The following is a 20,679-nucleotide window of genomic DNA, read 5'->3' on the forward strand; positions in this document are numbered from 1 at the left end:
CTTGGTGATCTTCAGTGTGACACTATCATATCTAAACTCGAGTTAACTCTGTCCTTTTGTTACTTTGTCAGAATGATTCAGCAGACTTCAAACTAATAACAAAGATAAGTGTTCCTAAATTCCCTAACCAATGCTGCGCCGTACAGAACCAATCAAATCAAGTTCACGCCTCCTCTCAGAATCTCGCATCGAGACTAAATCTCAACCGTTCAAAACAAACGACGTGTCCTTCTTACTTCCGTTGGATACACGAAGATCTACGCCCGTGGAAAGAAACGGGGATAACTAGAGATATGGTCGAGAAAGCGGGAAGGACTGCGCATTTTAGACTGGTGATCCACAGTGGCAAAGCGTACGTTAAAAGATACAAGAAGTCGATTCAAACAAGAGCTGATTTTAATCTGTGGGGAATTCTACAGTTGTTACGGTGGTACCCTGGGAGATTGCCTGATCTCGAGCTTATGTTCGACGCTGACGATCGTCCCATCGTTCGATCTGATGACTTTAAAGGTCAAAACATGGACCCACCTCCGCTTTTCCGTTATTGCTCTGATGATGCCAGCTTGGATATCGTCTTCCCTGATTGGTCCTTCTGGGGCTGGTAAGCTACTGGGCTTATAATTAGTCTATTAGAAGTCCTTATTTGTAATATGGGCTTTAATGGGCCAGGGCTGAGATCAACATAGAGCCATGGGGTAAGTCGCTGGAGGCAATTAAAAAAGGGAACAACATAACGCAATGGAAGGATCGCGTGGCGTACGCTTACTGGAAAGGCAATCCTGATGTGGACCCCGGGAGAAAAGACCTTCTCAAGTGTAATGTTTCTGAACATGAAGACTGGAACATGAAGACTCTATATTCAGGTTTTACCATTAGAGAATACCTTAATTTATATACCTACACATCCGTATATGATGATATATCTACTATAGCTTAGTTATATGTATCTGAATTTGAGAAATGGTTAACAAGGACTGGGATAAAGAATCAAAAGAAGGGTTTAAGAACTCTAATCTAGAGAACCAATGCACGCACAGGTAAGAAAAAAATATTTATATACTTTGCATTGAATTTAAGTTACTTTTTTATCATAGTAAAGATTGGTTAATTGGTACGTAACAATTAAAACAGATACAAGATATATATAGAAGGATGGGCATGGTCGGTTAGTGAGAAATATATAATGGCATGTGATTCAATGACAGTGTACGTGAAACCAAGGTTCTACGATTTCTACATACGAGGAATGATGCCACTTCAACACTACTGGCCAATCAGAGACGACTCCAAATGTACTTCTCTCAAGTTCGCCGTACATTGGGGCAATACCCATGTGGACAAGGTCAACTACTTTAAGGTTTCTCACGTTTGACCTGAAGTTTGTTTTTGTATAAATTTAACCCTTGTTTTGTGTTGTGTAGGCACGTGAGATTGGAGAGGTAGGGAGCAGATTTATAAGAGAAGAAGTGAATATGAAGTATGTGTATGACTACATGTTTCATTTGCTCAATGAGTACGCAAAGCTCTTGAAATTTAAGCCAGAGATTCCTTTGGATGCGGAGGAGATCACTCCGGATAATATGGGATGTCCGGCGACGGAACGGTGGAGAGATTTCATGGCGGAGTCCATGGTAATGTCTCCAAGTGAAGAGCTTCCTTGTGAGATGCTTCCTCCTTATGACCGTCTAGCTTTAAAAGAGGTTCTTGAGAAAAAAGCTAATTTAACACGTCAAGTTGAGTTGTGGGAGGACCAATACTTTCATGATTTGACTAACAAACCTTAATCTATACAAAAAGAATTAGTATTAAGTATTAACATCTCGTCATCTCCCTAATGTTTTCTGTGGCAATCACTATCTGTGACTCTTACAGATGCTATAGTCTCTTGGATCTGAATCCGGTTATAACATGAAAATAGTCGCAATAACACTGATTATTATATTAGACTAAAAAGTTTTAATTCACAACGATCTTACCTTTTGCGTCAATGTTTATTGTCGTCTCATGTATAAGTATACCATGTGTGGTGAAGTTCCAAAATTATTTCGAAAATGTAGAAAAATAAACTGAAAATAGTATTGTTGTTGTTTAAATATGACAGAACTGAATGGATTAACCAAAAAATAAATAGAAAAAATGTTTGATTTTTAGAAGTTTTTGTAAATTTCGCTATATAATTTGTCACAAATTTGTAGAACACAAAAATAAAAAGTCTTCCATTCGTAAGTAGCGTATAAAGTCTTTCAGGTTTTGCAATCAACGAGGGGTTGACAATCTTAAGCATCATAATACGAATTACTATACCTCAATCAGGTGACGGTGACATTTAATTATAAAATATTAACCCGGACCTCGGTTTTAGTCATGATAAAGTGGAAGGTGGATGCAAATTGTTCCCCTTCTCAAAAGAAGTTTAAAATTGAAGTAAATCATTACCCTAACTTAATTAGTTGAGACGCAACGTAGAGAAAAGCTGGAAGAGTTTACTTAATAAGGTTTCCGTTGATTCTCCTTAAAGTATTTCTACCTCATAAATACTCATGAGAAGTGACCTATGGTTAACAAGAGCCTAAGTTTATCCGTTCTTCTCTAGATCTATTTCACTCTCTAGATTTCTGTTTTGCCCGATGGTAGAGAGCAAATATGTGGTTCGATCCACAAGATTCCAGCATCAGAAACAACAATCAGTTGTGAGTTTATGCTCTAAACTAGCAAATACATGGGTCACCACCACAATCTTCATCTTCATCTTCTTCATCCTCCTCCTTGGTGCTTCTCATTGTCGGTTGGATATGGTATATATTTTTTGCAACTCATTGTTGGATGGATATGGTATATATATACGTAATTTACTTTCATAAAATGTTAAAAATTGTCTTGAAGAAAACAATGTTAATATATATGAATATGTCACTTGCATGTATAAATTGCAAAGAGAAAAGACAGTACACATAGTAATAAAGATAGGTTATTATTTATTAATGAGTGAAAAATATTACTGTAAAGTAGTCTTAAGAAAGTTAGAGCAAATAGAAACACACAATCTAAACAGAGCTAATATCTACCACTTGTGTTTTTCATACCATATTTTTCTGTAGTTAATTAGACTATGATCTCTTTAATGTCAGCAATAGTAATACTACTTCCTTTGTTCTAATAGATGACATATTAGAATTAAACATAAAATTTGAGAAAATATTAATTCTTCATATTTCTAAACAAATACATCATTTATTCACCTAACCACAGTTTGACCAATAATAATTTTGACATTGAAAATTTAAAATGTCATCTAATTTATATCAAAAAAAGTTCTCTAAAACGTCTTTCTTAATAATCTATCAACGAAGGGAGGGAGTATTAATTTTGTTTTTGTCTTTTATATATAGGTCGCAATAAATACGAGTACACTCCAAGTGTCATCAATATTCTCAAAAAATATTAACAAGACAACTATCCCCAAGATCATCGCCAAGATCCCATTAAATTGCACACTCCTCAACAGCAACATGACACAAACGTGCCCGTCAAACTATCCAACCAAGTTCGAACCAGCAATTTCTTCTTCGGAAACTTGTCCTGACTACTTCCGATGGATCCAACAAGACCTAAAGGTATGGCAAGAGACAGGGATCACAAGAGAAACACTAGAGAGAGCAAAACCTAATGCTCATTTCAGGATAGTGATAAAGTCAGGGAGATTGTATGTTGATCATTATGATAAAGCTTATCAGACAAGAGATGTATTCACAATTTGGGGAATACTTCAACTTCTCAGAATGTATCCTGGTCAAGTCCCTGATCTTGAGCTTCTTTTCCTCTGCCATGATAGACCCGGCATCTGGAAAAAATACTTCAGAAAAGAGGACAACGCCACATGGCCTCCTCCGCCGTTGTTTCATTACTGTGGTCACCGTGATGCATATGACATCGTTTTTCCTGATTGGAGCTTTTGGGGTTGGTACGTAAGTCTTTTATAAGAACCAAACCGAACCTTTTTAATATATTATTATATAAAGTAAAACAAAAATAATGGCAAGTTATTGTTGCTATAGGCCGGAGGTGAACATAAAGGAGTGGAACAAGTTATCGGTGGCGATTAAAGAAGGGAACAAAAAGGTGAAATGGAAAGATAGGGTTCCATATGCTTATTGGAAAGGGAACCCTATGGTCTCTATTGCAAGGAGAAACTTTATGACATGTAACGTCTCGGACAAGTATGATCCCATGGTTCGTCTCTATGTCCAGGTATATATAAATCTACACTGACTTTGAATTTGTATTCAAGCATTATGTAACAACTTATTGAGTTATAGATCAATAATGGTCATGGTGTTCTGTTCGTTTGTTATTTCAGGACTGGAAAAGAGAGACTAGAGCAGGGTTTAAAGGATCAAACTTAGAAGATCAATGCACTCACAGGTGTGAAGAAGATATTGATTTTTCTTCTTTTTCCCTGATCTTATAGCATGATTATTGGGGGTTCTTAGAGTGGAGTTTTTAGCGGAATATAAGAACCCGTCTCTTAATTTTTAACTAAAAAAGTTAAGAACCGGCTCTTAAAACTCTTATTTAAGAACCGGTTCTTAGTTTTTTTAGTTAAAAGTTAAGAGATATTCCGCTAAGAACCCCACCTTAAAAACCCTCCAATAATCATGCTCTTAGATTATACAATATAATAACATTATTGAGATTTGGGTTTTAAATAAGGTACAAGATTTATATAGAAGGCAATGCATGGTCGGTGAGCGAGAAGTATATACTAGCATGTGATAGCATGACTCTACTGATTAAACCAGAATTTTATGATTTCTTCGTAAGAAGTATGATTCCAATGGAGCATTACTGGCCCATTAGACCTAACAATTGTGTTGACCTAAAGTTTGCTGTTGAATGGGGCAACAACAACACGGACAAGGTAACTAAACAATTATATCCAGAATCTAGTTTGAATATTATATAGTTTTGTGTTTTGCAACTTTATGTTGATCAACTCATGATTATTTTGAGATGATATCTTAATATTGTATATACATGCAGGCACAAGTCATAGGGAGGCAAGGAAGTGAGTACATGTTGAAAAATCTAGAGATGAAATATGTCTATGATTACATGCTATACATGTTGCAAGGCTATGGGAAACTGATGAAGTTGGACGTGACTGTGCCTGAAAATGCGACCGAAGTGTGTTCCGAGACGATGGCTTGTCCGATCACTGATGGTGGTCTGATCAGGCAGTGCATGGACGACTCGTTGGTTATGTCACCGAGCGTCAAGCCTGCTTGCAATTTGCCGCAGCCGTATGAAGATGGTGAGCTCAAGAGGTTTCTTGAGAAACAAGAAAATGCGGAGAGGGAGGTCGAGAAGTGGACCGATGAGTACTGGGAGGTCCAAAGCAAGATTCTTCAGCAGTGAAATTCTAATTGTGAGTCACTGAAATTTATAAGATGTTTGTTAACTATCCAAATTTTAGTGAATCTGGCTAAATTAGTTTGTATACCAATGAAAATTTGTGTATTTTAATAATTAATACACCATATACCAAGCAAATAATCGTGCGTCATGTACCTTTTTTTGGGATCTAGCTCATCCTTGGGAGATACCTCGTCCCCTTTGATATATATTATAGGTTTATTAGCAATTTGTATAATAGTTGTCGACTTATACTTCCGTCCTACTCTTCTTTCATGGTACAAAAAATAAATGTTTATAGCTTTTATGCTCATCTAGTTACATTTGCGCTCTTCTTCTTCCTCTTAAATTTTAGTTGAAATAACTACAAAATCATAGAAAATGGTACTTTAGCCATATCACAATTGGCTGATGCAAGGTGATTTTTGTTTTTAACATAAGTGATACTTTTAGTTCTAACCCTTTGAAGAGATACACTCATGCTATTTCATGCGTATGTAGTGTTAAAAGTCTTTGTTGTTTAAATAGTGTAAGTAACGAGAAGATGAACGAATCTTAAGTAATTTACACGTATTACCATACCTTAATCACATGGCTCCTGTCAAAAAAATAAAATATTTACCCGGTCCACAACCGGGTCCAATTAGTATATGGTGAAAATTACGAGTGATGTAACATTGGTCCTATCTTTGACCTTTATGCGGTATTAGTTGTTATTAACCCTTTTTTCCCTATGCACTTAGTTTTCAAATGACTCTTAGTTGGATGGTGAGTTACATACAATAAGATTGAAAGAGTTGTGGAACATAAATGCATGATCGATATTATTTTGTATATAATAAGATGAAGTTGATTAAATACGGTTTGTTTTCGAAAATAATATATAGACTAGGTGATTTTGCCGTGCTCATGCACGGATATAAATATTTTAAAATAAATATACTATAATAATTAATTGATATTTACTTTTAATTTTAAATTAATCTATAATTTGTATGCATCGTTTATATTAATAATTTTACATTACTTTAATTATACATATGATTTTATATATGTTATATCTAATCGATTTTATTGTTTTTACATTCGATTTAGTTATCATTTGAGAAAATTGGATTGCATCTCTGAATTCAACTCTAATATTTTTTTATTCTATATATTAAAATTTAATTAATTTCTTATTTGCATTTAGGTGGTTGTTGTCTTAGATATGAAAATATATCTTATGAAGATTATGTATAATTTAAGATATATTGTGCTTAGAATGAATTAAAAAAATAAACTAAAGTGTCTGATTCCAAATAACATAAATTAATATAACGATAATATTATGAAGTCTCATGAATATATATAAATTGTACAAAATAACTAAATTATAATAGTTGGTTGATATTTTATTTTTATTTTTAATATATTTTGAGTTGTCCTATGATTTATATTTATAAAATAAATTACTATTCTTATAAAATTATATATTATTATCGTAGTTAAATCTATGATTTTAGATATAAGTTGTATTAGTCGAGTCTCTCATGTTGTGAGTATATTGAGTTACATATATTCTTTCAAATTCAAAATGAAGTATAATTATCAAATTATATGTTGATGTTTTCAAAAAAATATTAGAAAATAAAGTGATATCAATAGGAAGTTATATGCATAAGTAGCTCATATATTTTTGGAAGCTCATGAACACATATCAAGATTTATAATAATTAAATATTTATTAATTCTAAATAACTTTATGCCTTTGATATTTTGATTATGGTTCTATTAAGTTCCACAAACATAAAAACATAACATTTAAAAGCAAGTTTAATATTATGAAAACAAATAACTTTAATAATGATAAAATATAATAAATCTACCTTATTAAACTATTTCGTAACTATTTGATTAAACTATGTTTATTTTTTAAATTTAATTTAGTATTTTTTTAATATTTCTTAAAATAAGTAGTAAACAAAATTGTGATTTGATTTTAAAATAATATTATATGAGTAAAATATAAATTATCAATATTTTTTAATATCTCCAGGACGCGCCACGTCAGCATCCATGTCAGAAAGTCGGAGGCTGAGAGCGCGACACGTGTTGTCCAGGTAATTAAACTCACCAAACTCACCGTTTCATTAAATAGGAAGACAAGAAAGTAACATGTAGCTCATTTAAACTATTCACTTGGGCTATTATATGGGCTTCGAAAATTGTTGATTGTTGTTTTCAGTCCATTTTAACAGACCCAGCCGTCTCCATAAAACGCTCCAACTAAACTCTAAAGGACGATACTGTTCATCTTCCTGCTGCAGGAAACTAGCAACGTTTTGCGGTTTATTCATGCGAAGGATCGTATTCAACACAATTATTAACTATCATCGGTCTATGATTCAATGCTTCCTTATTTATTGACTCCGCCAGAAACTTCAAGTATAAAAAGGTATGCTTGAAATGCATCAGTCTTCCACCTCATTTATAAACTCTCTAAGAAACCTATCTTTGATAATTGCTAATTTTTTTCCTAGAAACGCTTTCTTCGTAGACTCCGGCTAAAAAGCTTACAACGAAGATGATGATTATCACTTTCTCCGTCGAATAGTTTCCTCCGAACATCAAAATCAATGGAAACATCTACGTGGGAAGGAGAAACAATCTCGGCGAAGGCATACCAAACGCTCGCCGGCGGAGAAGGCGCTAATCAGGCGGCGTTTGGAGCGGAGTTGCTTTACTCACCTCTATCTGCTTCACGAGTTGTCACCGTGAATCTTTAGGGTTCGTTGTTAGCTCGAATCTCTGATTAGTTTCACCAACAATGGAGGTTCTGAAAGGTTGTGTAAGATTAGTCTTTATGAGTAATCTTTATAGCTGCAGATTTTTTTTTTGAATTTATATATACGAGACTTAAACAGCTGATGAGTGAAGAACCTGTCAGTGTTTTTTGTTTTGAATTTTATCATGAAAAGGCAGAAACTTTATAACTTGGATTGTTTTTGCTTGATTTTATGATAATTGTATTTTCTTTGTGAGCTCATGGTTGTTATACACTACATGTATTTGATCTGACAGAGCAAAACCCCATGAATTTGTACGGTTTGGCATGATTGGAGACGTTTGCGGCGAAAGGATATGAATGCACAAGAGAATGAAGAGAAATGATGCAGATCATGGTGAGTAATATACATTTTAACCTTTGACAATGATATACAGAATATTGCTCTGTAATCTTTACAGGTCATTCAATCAAAATTATAATAACCTGTATGGTCTTAGTTGTGCTATTGTTGTTGTAGATGCAATTATGTACCATTAATTAGTCTAGAGTATATTTGAAAACCAAAATCTCTATTTAAAATCTCGAAAAGGGTCTAAGTTGGTTAAACCTTTAGGGGCTAATTTGTAGAGGAAGAAGAGAAGCACAATATAACGACTGCATGTATTTTGATATATATGAGAAGAAAGATGCAATATAGTTGTCAAACAATATAGATGCAACTTAGGTTTTTTTTCTCGCCTAGTAATTTGAGTTCATGTTTTTTTATAAAGATCTATATTATTATTTTTTCTACGTTTCAGATACTCCATTTCCATCCACTTATATTGTAGAATAAAAGAATCCTTTAAAGTTGATGCTCCAGATGATCAAAAGTATTATAACAATCTTTTGAGGGGCTGTTTGTGGAGAAATTTTTTTAATTGGATTTTGCATTGCAGATAAGTGTATGTGAAGTATTTTTGGACTAATGATTAGTTTATTATTGTAGCTTGATGAATGTGTTACTGTATTTCTTGCAGTTGATGTTTTAATCCATCTGATTCAGCAAACTAAACAAGCACATTGATCCCAATAATGCTCTTTAGCTTCCCTTAGAAACCTTAATGGTTGATTTTTAAAGAGTCCACATGAATTTCTCTTTCAGATGCATAAGGTAAAACCACAACAATCTTATGTTGATTTTTTAGTTTACTTACTGCAAGATTCAACCATCCATCAGTTACGGCTTGCACTGCTTAGTGCATTGGGTGTTTGCTACAAGTCAAGGAAAGTTACCATTGCTTATAACTTCGCCAAAAGATTGTTGGGAACTAACTCAAATCTAGCTAGCCATGCCAAGCTGACCACACACGTTGTGGAAGCTACTAAACATAACATGATGGAAGAACCGTTAGTGTATAAACAAATTAATGTCATCTCAACATTATATATATATCTATCACTAAGGTATGCAGGTTTACGTGGTTCTCTGCAGCATAACAACTTTCTGTGACATTTGCAGGTTTGCTTTGCTCTCCATCTTAAAGCCCATGATCAATTAAGATTTGTAACTCTGAGAGTTTTATGTGATCAATGCGGCAGTGGATGAAGTTAATTAAGTATAGAAAAATTGTTTTGTCAGAGTTATATACATATTTTACAATATGTAAATTGTGAATGATGTAGCTGTGTAGAAATATTAACTGTAATATATTTTTTAAACAAAAAAAAAAGAAATGGAAATGTCATAGTAAAGTATTAAAATCTGCATGTTAAGTATTTAAAGAAGTAATTGCAGAAATTAAATGTTATAAAGTATACAGAGGTAACAATATAGAAAGTTAAAAAGACAAAAAAAATTCTAAAAGGAGATAGAAAACATACAATTAATATTTTTCCGAAGGATCGCTGTTCATGATTCTCTTTAAACCAATTAAATATTTAACCAATGTGTTTTTCTTTGCTTTTTATTTCAATTGTAACACAAAAAATTTAAAATATCCCATAACCGTTCAATTTAGATCGATGAGTATGAGATTAAATAAGAAAATATTTACTTAATCTATACAAGAATTAATATTAGAAAAAAATAAACCATTTTGACATCGAATATGAAATCGTCCATTTGAAGCCCTCACAATATATTAATGCCATAACTCTTTAATATAGAAACAATTATTGTAAACAAGTAAAATATATCTTACCACGTATAATCTTTTCTCATCTAAAACTTTTTTAAAGACATAAATCATTATATACACATTTCTTGCAAATGCAAACCCAAAACACAAAGCACAAAATCATATAAAAATAGTAACTTAAATCATAAGAAAAGTATACTCGGGCGGGCCGACTCTAGTTATATTATAGAGATATTTCGTTTTTCAATTCGTTTTTTAACTTTATTAAAAAAATTCTTTTTTATTATATGTATATGTTTTTGGAAAATTTTAAAAAGAAAATTAAATAAAAAATAAAAAATATTATTTTAAATGTAATATTTTTAATTCATTAAGGGTATCAGTGTAATCAACCATTGTGAGAGTCAACGTGAGAACGACTCATAGAAAAATGACTTATCAGATAATATCTTAGAGATATAACGCGGAACTAGTTGCTCTTGGCCTATCGTGTCAAACCTTTTTTCAACATCCTAGCAGTTTTTTTTTGACCGATTGAATTTTATTTCTCCATTGATTTCCTTAGAAAGTGTAATTCTTTTGCGCACCCTGACCGCAGCTTTAATCATTCATCACATCTCATCTAGAAAATCAGAATCGACACAAAATTTCATAAAGGAACCTAAAGAAAAATTTAATAACATCGGACAGTCTAATTACGACTACTGAAAAGTGAAAACGCATGTTTCAAAATTTTATACTCTACCCTAGTTGGCTCCACGGGTTCCACGACTCTGTTTCATTAAAAATAAGTCTACTTTATCGAAAATTCTATAAAAATTATTTATCTCAACTATTTAACGCATATTTATAGGCTTGTGTGGTTTTGACTTAATTAGGTAAATTAACACACATATATATAGACTTTTTTTGTATATCAAACTCAGAATTATACTATTTAAACCCCAAAACCCTTAAATTATTCATCTTTTCATTCCATAAAAGAGATCCATGACAAGGGAGCTCTGCTTTACAAGTTCTCTCTGTTGATCGCATGTTCTTGTTGTGTTTGGTTCGATGAGAGAAGACAAACACGTGGCTCAAGCCACAGAAGATCATCATCATCAGCGACAACAAAACCTAGCAAAGACATGGATCACCACCAAAATCTACATCTTCGTCCTCTTCATCTTCCTCCTTTGTGCTTCTCTTTCTTGGATATTTACGGTAGTATTTTTCTCTTTCTCATGATAATACTTTCTACTTTCGTTAACGAGAAGATCCTAACAAAAAAAAACGAGAAAGAAGATAACTATATAGGTTTTGCCGTGATTTATGAATGCTTTTTTCAAAAAAAAAAAAAAGATAACTATATAGGTTATGTAGTGATTAAAGAAAGATTATACCATTAAGGAGTTTGGTGAGAAGAAACACATTTATTCACCATGTTGAAAATCTTTGAACCGTTTATATACTTGTAGTGGTGGAACCTATAAACTTATAATCTTAATACTTTTCGTTTGGTGATATTCATAGTTTGTATTAGGTGAAAGTAGATTCCAAGTAACATCAGTATTCACTAGAAACACCAACAAAAGTGCTACCACAACAACAAATATCCCGAAGATTATCATCAAGATCCCATTAAACTGCACACTCTTCCACAACAACACCACCCAAACATGTCCTTCAAATTATCTCACCAAGTTCGAACCAGCGATTTCTTCCTCAGAAACTTGTCCTGACTACTTCAGGTGGATCCACCGAGACTTAAAGGTATGGCAAAAGACAGGAATCACAAGGGATACACTAGAGAAAGCAAGACCACACGCTCATTTCAGGGTGGTAATAAAGTCAGGGAGATTATACGTTCATCAATACGAGAAAGCATTTCAGACAAGGGATGTGTTCACAATTTGGGGAATACTTCAACATCTAAGAATGTATCCTGGTCAAATCCCTGATCTTGAGCTTCTCTTCCTCTGCCATGACAAACCCGCCATTTGGAAAAGAGACTTCAAAAAGGACACATGGCCTCCTCCGCCGTTGTTTCACTATTGCGGTCACCGGGATGCATACGACATCGTGTTCCCTGATTGGAGCTTCTGGGGTTGGTATGACTCATTCATATGACTTTTACTTTTGGTTAATGGTTGACTATTCATCAAAGATTAATTATATCTTAAGTCTGGTCAATAGCGTAGATGCCCCGTAAACCAATGAAGTATATAAATATTATTACTTTTTAATAGGCCAGAGCTGAATATAAAGGAGTGGAATAAGTTATCTGTGGCACTAAAAGAAGGCAACAGAAGGGTGAAATGGGAAGGTAGAATTCCGTACGCCTATTGGAAAGGAAACCCTAATGTTTCTCCACTAAGAGGAGAGCTCATGAGATGTAACTTCTCCGACAAGTATGATCCTATGGTTCGTCTCTATGTTCAGGTATGTGTATAATCCCCATTTAGTTAGACTTTATACTTACATGCATTCTGTGCACACAAAAAAAAATACTTACATGCATTCTTAAATAACGAGTTTCATTTCGGGTCTAGATAAGGTTCATTTTGTTAAAATTTTATATCACGCACGTAGTGGTTTATATAACGTCATATTAAAAGGAATTTTATTATCTTGTCTCACTCTCACAAGTTGTTTCAGGATTGGAGAAGTGAGATTGAGAAGGGGTTTAGAGGATCAAACCTAGAAGATCAATGCACTCATAGGTACTTGTATATGTAAATACATCTCAATAAATTACACATAGTCTCATATTTTGTTAATTTGCTATATTGAGAAACATTTTTGCATCTGAATTTTTGCATGCAGATATAAGATCTACGTAGAAGGGAATGCATGGTCGGTGAGCGAGAAATATATACTTTCGTGTGATAGCATGACTCTGTTGGTTAAACCAGAGTACTATGATTTTTTCATAAGAAGCATGGTCCCAATGAAGCATTACTGGCCTATTAGACGCAACAACAAGTGTCGTGACCTCAAATTCGCTGTCGAATGGGGTAACAACAACACCGAAAAGGTAAGCAATATTAAAAAGCGTCTAATGGAAACTAGTGCCTTAGGTTGCGATGGTCTTAATCATGTTATATTGTATATAGGCACAAGTCATAGGGAGGCAAGGAAGTGATTACATGATGCAGAATCTAGAGATGAAGTATGTATATGACTACATGTTATATGTGTTGCAAGGCTATGGGAAACTGATGAAGTTGGATGTGACTGTACCTGAAAATGCGACCGAGGTGTGTTCAGAGACGATGGCTTGTCCGATCACTGATGGTGGACTGATCAGGCAGTGTATGGATGATTCGTTGGTTATGTCTCCGAGCATCAAGGCGGCTTGTAATTTGCCAAAACCTTATGGTGATAATGAGCTCAAAAGGATTCTTAAGAAACAAGAGAGTGTAAAGAGAAGGGTTAGGAAGTGGACCGATGAGTATTGGAACGGGAGAAGTGGCAAATAAGATTATTTTCTTTGATCGTGAAAATATAAATTGTAGCTTGCGAATTTGGTTTGCATTGTATGAATCAAAATATAATCAAGTGTGTGTTCCAACAAAAGAAAATCCAGTGTTGCTAATCTAGTTTCAACTTTCAACAATGAAGATAAGGCCCATGAGATATTTACGAACGTGATGATAGTAAGTTAATCTGTTTAAAAGAATGATATATGTATAAAATTTTTAGTATATAAAAGGATATGATCGTTTTAACAAATAATGTTAGACCATTGTTAAGTCGTATTGATATATTACTAAAAGAAAGAATTGGGATCATCCTTTTAATTGGGATTAGCAATAATTTAGACGATTTAATTAGGTAGTTTAGATAATTCTTTTTGTTTTTTGCTTTTTGCTTTTACCCTAAATAATTAGTTATTAGATTAATACTCACGCCTTGCGCGGAATGAGCGTTATATATAAATTATTTTATGTATTATACGTTTTTACATATAATGAAATAATAAATATATATTAAATAATTAAAAATTAGTAACTATTACATACATAATTAAATTGGTGCGAACATATAAATCAATTTTATTAATCAAAACAATATTTTTTTTCTATTTGATAGATATCTAATTAAATTTAAACGATATTAACATACATAATATATTTTTAATATTAATGTCTATTAGATGATATTTTCTACTCATATGGTTTTTGACCATTTGTATCTTTTATAGCAAAAAGTTTAAATTACAATAGCAAAATTTTCATTGTGGAATTAATAGTTTTAGTAATTTATAATTTTCTTAAAGTTAAGTTGTCAATGTTTGTTCGAAACTTTTATAAAAAAAATTGTTCAAAAAAAATTTCAAAATTAAAATATTTATGTATTTTATATGGTATATAATTTAATGATTAATTAAATTAGACTTTTTTACTTATATGATTTTGTAATCATTTGTATTTTATCATAACAAAAAATTTAAACCACGGATCACAAAATTTGAATGTGAGACATTTAACAGTTTTAGTAATTTATAGTCGTTTTTAAAAATTCAAAATATAACATGTATAGAAAAAATCTAAATTTTATTATATGGCTAATGTGTTTGTTTAATTTATTTGAATAATTTAAAATTTAACAAATATGATAGAAGATACACTAATTTTATCAAATCTTTATTATTCAAAATTATTAATTATTATATATACTTTAGCTACATTAGGCAATTCCGAAACTTTTATTTCAGAAAATAATAAATAATATTAATAATGAATTTATAGTGAGTTTAATAAAAAAATTATTATATAATTAGATGAACCAACTTATTTCTCTAACGATTTCAAAAATCATCTTAATGATAACACGTGGCTACAAAAAAAATTGTAATGTTTGTCAATTAATATATTGGGAATGTAATATATTAATTATTAATATGTTAAATATAATTAAATTAAATGTCAGTAGTATATCTAAAGCAAAAAGGGTGAATATCAAAAATGATTCTTGTTTTAATAGTATTGATTGATATCCATAATCATGAACCCAAAATTTGGTTATTCAACTAAAAAATTGGAAAGTTATCAAACTCAGATCTATACCACAGATCACAAAATTTGAATGTGAGACATTTAACAGTTTTAGTAATTTATAGTCGTTTTTAAAAATTCAAAATATAACATGTACAGAAAAATCTAAATTTTATTATATGGCTAATGTGGTTGTTTAATTTATTTGAATAATTTAAAATTAAACAAATATGATAGAAGATACACTAATTTTATCAAATCTTTATTATTCAAAATCATTAATTATCATATATACTTTAGCTACATTAGGCAATTCCGTAACTTTTATTTAAGAAAATAATAAATAATATTAATAATAAATTTATAGTGAGTTTAATAAAAAATTATTATATAATTAGATGAACCAACTTATTTCTCTAATGATTTCAAAAATCATCATAATAATGACACGTGGCTACAAAAAAATTGTATTGTTTGTCAATTAATATATTGGGAATGTAATATATTAACTATTAATATGTTAAATATAATTAAATTAAATGTCAGTAGTATATTTAAAGCAAAAAGGGTGAATATCAAAAATGATTCTTGTTTTAATAGTATTGATCATTGATATCCATAATCATGAACCCAAAATTTGGTCATTCAACTAAAAAATTGGAAAGTTATCAAACTCAGATCTATACAAATTATATAACCAAAAACTATCAAATTAATATTCATTTTCTCCTCCCCCCTCCCCCCCATCATAAAAGAGATCATAACAGTGAGCGCTGCTACACAAGTTCTCTCTGTTGATTTCATGTTCTGTTGTGTTTGGTAAGATGAGAGAGAACCTACACGTGGCTCGAGCCACAGAAGATCATCATCATCAGCAACAACATAAACTAGCAACTAATTTAAGTTCTAAACTAGCAAAGACAAGGGTCACCGCCAAAATCCACATTTTCGTCTTGTGCATCTTCCTCCTTAGTGCTTCTCTCTCTTGGATTTTCTTTACGGTAATATTTTTCTCTTTGTTTTTTTTTTTTTTTTTGTTTTGGGTGGAAAACAGAGTTTAGAAAGATTGATAGACTTCATATATATGAGTATGTCATACGACACGTTAACGAAAAAAGATGATAACAATATACGTTATATAGTGATTGTAGAAAGATTGTACCATTGAGGAGTCTAATTAAGAACTACTTTTTTTTTGTACTCCCATACTTGTAGTGATGGAGCCTATAAACTTTATAATCTTAATTTTTTTGTGTTATTCATAGTTTGTATTAGGTGAGAGTAGATTCCAAGTAACATCGGTATTCACAAGAGATACCAACAAAAGTGCTACCACAATAACAACTATTCCGAAGACCATCCCATTAAACTGTACACTCCTCGACAACACTACTATACAAACATGTCCTTCAAACTATCCAACCAAGTTCGAGCCGACAATCTCTTCCTCGGAAACTTGTCCTGGTTACTTCCGATGGATCCAACAAGACCTAAAGGTGTGGCAAGAGACAGGGATCACAAGAGAAACACTAGAGAAAGCAAAACCACACGCTCATTTCAGGGTGGTAATAAAGTCAGGGAGATTGTATGTTGATCAATATGTTAAATCCTATCAGACGAGAGATGTATTCACAATTTGGGGAATACTTCAACTTCTAAGAATGTATCCTGGCCAAATCCCTGATCTTGAGCTTCTCTTCCTCTGTTATGATAAACCCGCTATTTGGAAAAGAGACTTCAACAAAACTAGAAAGGACACATGGCCTCCTCCGCCGTTGTTTCGTTATTGCGGTCACCGTGATGCATACGACATCGTGTTCCCTGATTGGAGCTTCTGGGGTTGGTATGTCCCTTTCACAAGGCTTTTTATTCTTTTTTCTCTTTCACGTTAATGGTTGTCAAAATTAATTTATCTAGAGAGCCTTTTATAAAAAAAATATCTTATTAAAATTTAGAATATTGTTTAAAACTAAAATTGCTTTTCTGTGTGATTTAAAAAAATACATTATATTTAATTATCACTAAAATTTTCGTTAAAAATAAATGAGTCATTACTTACAGTTTACGTCATTTCTTAGAGATGTTTACTATTTTACAATAATAAATGATCAATTTTTTAAGAAAATTCAATTTTTAAGTAAATAACTAAATTATAATTAATATTTAATAAAAAAATTTAAAAAATTGGTTATAAAACCTAGTTGTATTTTTAAAGTCTGGTTGATAGTGTAGATGGCATGTAAGTTGTAACCACCACCAAAGTATGTAAATATTAGTATGTTTTCAATAGGCCGGAGGTGAATATAAAGGAGTGGAAGAAGTTATCTGTGGCACTTCAAGAAGGGAACAGAAGGGTGAAATGGAAAGATAGAATTCCGTATGCTTATTGGAAAGGAAACCCTCATGTTTCTACTCCGATAAGAAAAGAACTCATGAGATGTAACTTCTCCGACAAGTATGATCCTATGGTTCGACTCTATGCTCAGGTATGTGTATAACATCTCCCATCATATGGGGTGTCATGTGTTCGATTTATGTTGGGAGGGATCAAAGAATTAATTTAACATGGTCTGAGTCTCGCCCTACGAAGATGTATGGGCTTTCGAATCCAAAATTTTCTAGTCATTCAAAAAAACATCTCCCATCTCTATAAGTTTGAATGTGTATTCCATTTTGCAACCAATTGTCACTGAATCTTGACATTGGACTTCATAATTTACATGCATTCTCAAATAACGAGTGAGTTTCATTTTGGGTCTAGATAGGGTTCGTTTTGTTAAAATTTAACTTTGTAGGCATTTATATAACGTAAAACCTAGAAGTTCTTGTCTCACTCTCACATGTTGTTTCAGGATTGGAGAAGTGAGAGCAAGAAGGGGTTTAAAGGATCAAACCTAGAAGATCAATGCACTCATAGGTATGTGTGTATACACAATATACACGTATATTCTCATATTTTGTTAATTTGCTATATTGATTTTCATTTGTTTGCATATGAAATTTGGGATTCAGATATAAGATCTACATAGAAGGGGAAGCGTGGTCAGTGAGCGAGAAATATATACTTTCATGTGATAGTATGACTTTATTGGTTAAACCAGAGTTCCACGATTTTTTCATAAGAAGTATGGTCCCAATGAAGCATTACTGGCCTATTAGACAAAACAGCAAATGTGGTGACCTCAAATTCGCTGTTGAATGGGGTAACAACAACACCGACAAGGTAAATAATACTCCCTATGTTTATTATATAAGTGTCACTTTAACAATTTTAAAGGAGATTAAGGAAATTGTAGAATAGACTAGTATATCTTTATTTAATGTAGTAATTAATTAAATGAAAATGATTTAAATAAAAATATATTAATTATTCAAAAAGTAAAAGATGAATTTAATGTACAAAGTTACACTGAAATTATAGAATGACATTTATTTTGAAACAAAAAATAAATCTAAAATGATATTGGTGATGATTGGTTGGACTTTAACTTAAAATTTTAGTTTTATTTATTTTTAAAGCACTGATCCTAACCAATCATGTTGTAGTTTTAATTTTAAAGTTAAAATCTTGCTACAACATCTACAACTTTTTTTTTTGTTCATGTTTCACTTTTTTTTATTAAAGCAATTATTAAAGTGCTTTAGGAATTGTAATATTTTTCTAGGGTAAAAAAAATATAAAATTACAACAATAAAAACTACAGCCTAAATCTTACAACTATGTTTCTACATCTACGTTCCAACCAATCATCTCCATTCTTTATGAACTTGAAACAAAAAAATGAACCTAAAGTAACATTTTTTATGAAAAGAGAGAGTGTATTTAATAAAACGTTTATAGGAACTATAATGCCATATTTCGATACAAGGCGGTGATCAATGCTCTTTCCATATAAAATAAGAATCATGACTAACAAATTATCTGTAGTACATAGAAAAATAATTTTATAACGCATTGTCATCATGTTAACCAAGTTGTGATGGTCTTACTCATAATATATATATATATATATATATATATATATATATTTAGGCACAAGTTATAGGGAGGCAAGGAAGTGATTACATAATGAAGAATCTAGAGATGAAGTATGTCTACGATTACATGTTTTATGTGTTGCAAGGCTATGGGAAACTGATGAAGTTGGATGTGACTGTGCCTGAAAATGCGATAGAAGTGTGCTCGGAGACGATGGCTTGTCCGATCACTGATGGTAGTAGACTGATCAGGCAGTGCATGGATGACTCGTTGGTTATGTCACCGAGCGTCAAGGCGGCTTGTAATTTGCCAAAGCCGTACGGAGATTATGAGCTCAAAAGGATTCTTAAGAGACGACAAAGTGCAGAAAGAAAGGTTATGAAGTGGACCGATGAGTATTGGAACTTGAGAAGTGGGAAATAAGATTTATAATTTCTTCAATCTTGGAAGTACAACGTAACTTGTGATTTTGGTTTGCTTTGTATGAATCTAAGTATAATCCAATGTTGCTAATATAGGTGCTGTTCGTTTGCTCACCCAGGTGATCCATCTGGGTGAAGATGCAAATCGATGTTTGTTTTGTGCATTATAATGCTACATCCAGATGAATCACCTAACTGAATTTTTAATAGCTCATCTCAAATTCTATCTCAAATGAATGTGAGTCTTGATGGTGCATCTAAATGCAGATGCATCTAGTTCAGTCCAAAATGATAAATGACAAAAATGACATTTTAAAATCAAAATATTATTTTCAAACCGTAAATTTTATTTTTTTGCATATACATTTTTCCGCCAGAACCGAAAAATACATTTTCCTGCAAAAACAAAAAACGGACATTTTCCCGCCAAAACCGTAAAATGCGTTTTTCCGCAAAAAACGTAAAACGCACATTTCCATAAAAACACACTTTTCGGCCAAACCAGTAAAACCACACTTTTCGGCCTAAACCGGAAAACACATTTTTCCGCCAAACCCCAAAAAACGCATATTCCCGCCAAAACCAAAAGAAAAAAAACATTTTCCGGCCAAAACCGCCAAAGCATTTTCTCGTCAAAACCGGAAAAATGCAATTTTCCGCCAAAACCAGAAAAATGCATTTTCTCGCCAAAACCGGAAAAATTCATTTTCTTGCCGAAACTGGAAAAACACAATTTCTCCGGCAAAACCGGAAAAATGCATTTTCCCGCCAAAACTAGAAAACACATTTTTCCGCCAAAACTGGAAAAACGTATTTTCCCGCTAAAACCAGAAAAACACATTTTTTCGCCAAAACTGGAAAAACGTATTTTTCCGCCGAAACCGCAAAAAATATTTTCCGCCAAAAACGGAAAAATGCACTTTTCCCGTCAAAAACGGAAAAATGCATATTTCCCGCCAAAACCGCAAAAATGCATTTTCCCGTCAAAATCGCA

At 32.3% G+C, this 20,679-nt stretch overlaps 2 protein-coding genes and 2 pseudogenes across 2 annotated transcripts; all 4 read left to right on the forward strand.

Moving 5' to 3' along the window:
* Nucleotides 1-156: 156 nt before the first annotated feature.
* Nucleotides 157-3,402, forward strand: LOC106412317 (annotated as a pseudogene).
* LOC106413347 lies at nucleotides 2,628-6,689 on the forward strand (annotated as a pseudogene).
* Nucleotides 6,690-11,188: 4,499 nt separating this feature from the next.
* Nucleotides 11,189-13,892, forward strand: LOC106412271 (O-glucosyltransferase rumi homolog). The gene is made up of 6 exons (XM_048764878.1): nucleotides 11,189-11,508; nucleotides 11,818-12,395; nucleotides 12,534-12,726; nucleotides 12,943-13,007; nucleotides 13,111-13,321; nucleotides 13,401-13,892. The coding sequence occupies exons 1-6, from the start codon at nucleotides 11,359-11,361 to the stop codon at nucleotides 13,764-13,766; spliced, it is 1,563 nt and encodes a 520-aa protein (XP_048620835.1). The 5' UTR covers nucleotides 11,189-11,358; the 3' UTR covers nucleotides 13,767-13,892.
* A 2,140-nt stretch (nucleotides 13,893-16,032) lies between these two features.
* LOC106414700 (O-glucosyltransferase rumi homolog) lies at nucleotides 16,033-19,875 on the forward strand. The gene is made up of 6 exons (XM_048764879.1): nucleotides 16,033-16,285; nucleotides 16,550-17,127; nucleotides 17,575-17,770; nucleotides 18,137-18,201; nucleotides 18,297-18,507; nucleotides 19,318-19,875. Exons 1-6 carry the CDS (start codon nucleotides 16,109-16,111, stop codon nucleotides 19,684-19,686), a joined length of 1,596 nt encoding a protein of 531 aa, XP_048620836.1. The 5' UTR covers nucleotides 16,033-16,108; the 3' UTR covers nucleotides 19,687-19,875.
* The last annotated feature ends 804 nt before the right edge of the window (nucleotides 19,876-20,679 follow it).

This window comes from Brassica napus, chromosome C8 (genome assembly GCF_020379485.1).
Source record: "Brassica napus cultivar Da-Ae chromosome C8, Da-Ae, whole genome shotgun sequence".
Classification (NCBI taxonomy): domain Eukaryota; kingdom Viridiplantae; phylum Streptophyta; class Magnoliopsida; order Brassicales; family Brassicaceae; genus Brassica; species Brassica napus.

Bases quoted from the DNA above. Each gene is read 5' to 3' on its own strand.
- LOC106412271 (XM_048764878.1), top strand. From the start codon at position 11,359: ATGAGAGAAGACAAACACGTGGCTCAAGCCACAGAAGATCATCATCAT. The intron at 11,509-11,817 runs GTAGTATTTTTC...TGATATTCATAG, and splicing joins CTCTTTCTTGGATATTTACG to TTTGTATTAGGTGAAAGTAG. The intron at 13,008-13,110 runs GTACTTGTATAT...TTTTGCATGCAG, and splicing joins GAAGATCAATGCACTCATAG to ATATAAGATCTACGTAGAAG.
- LOC106414700 (XM_048764879.1), top strand. From the start codon at position 16,109: ATGAGAGAGAACCTACACGTGGCTCGAGCCACAGAAGATCATCATCAT. The intron at 17,771-18,136 runs GTATGTGTATAA...ATGTTGTTTCAG, and splicing joins TGGTTCGACTCTATGCTCAG to GATTGGAGAAGTGAGAGCAA. The intron at 18,202-18,296 runs GTATGTGTGTAT...TTTGGGATTCAG, and splicing joins GAAGATCAATGCACTCATAG to ATATAAGATCTACATAGAAG.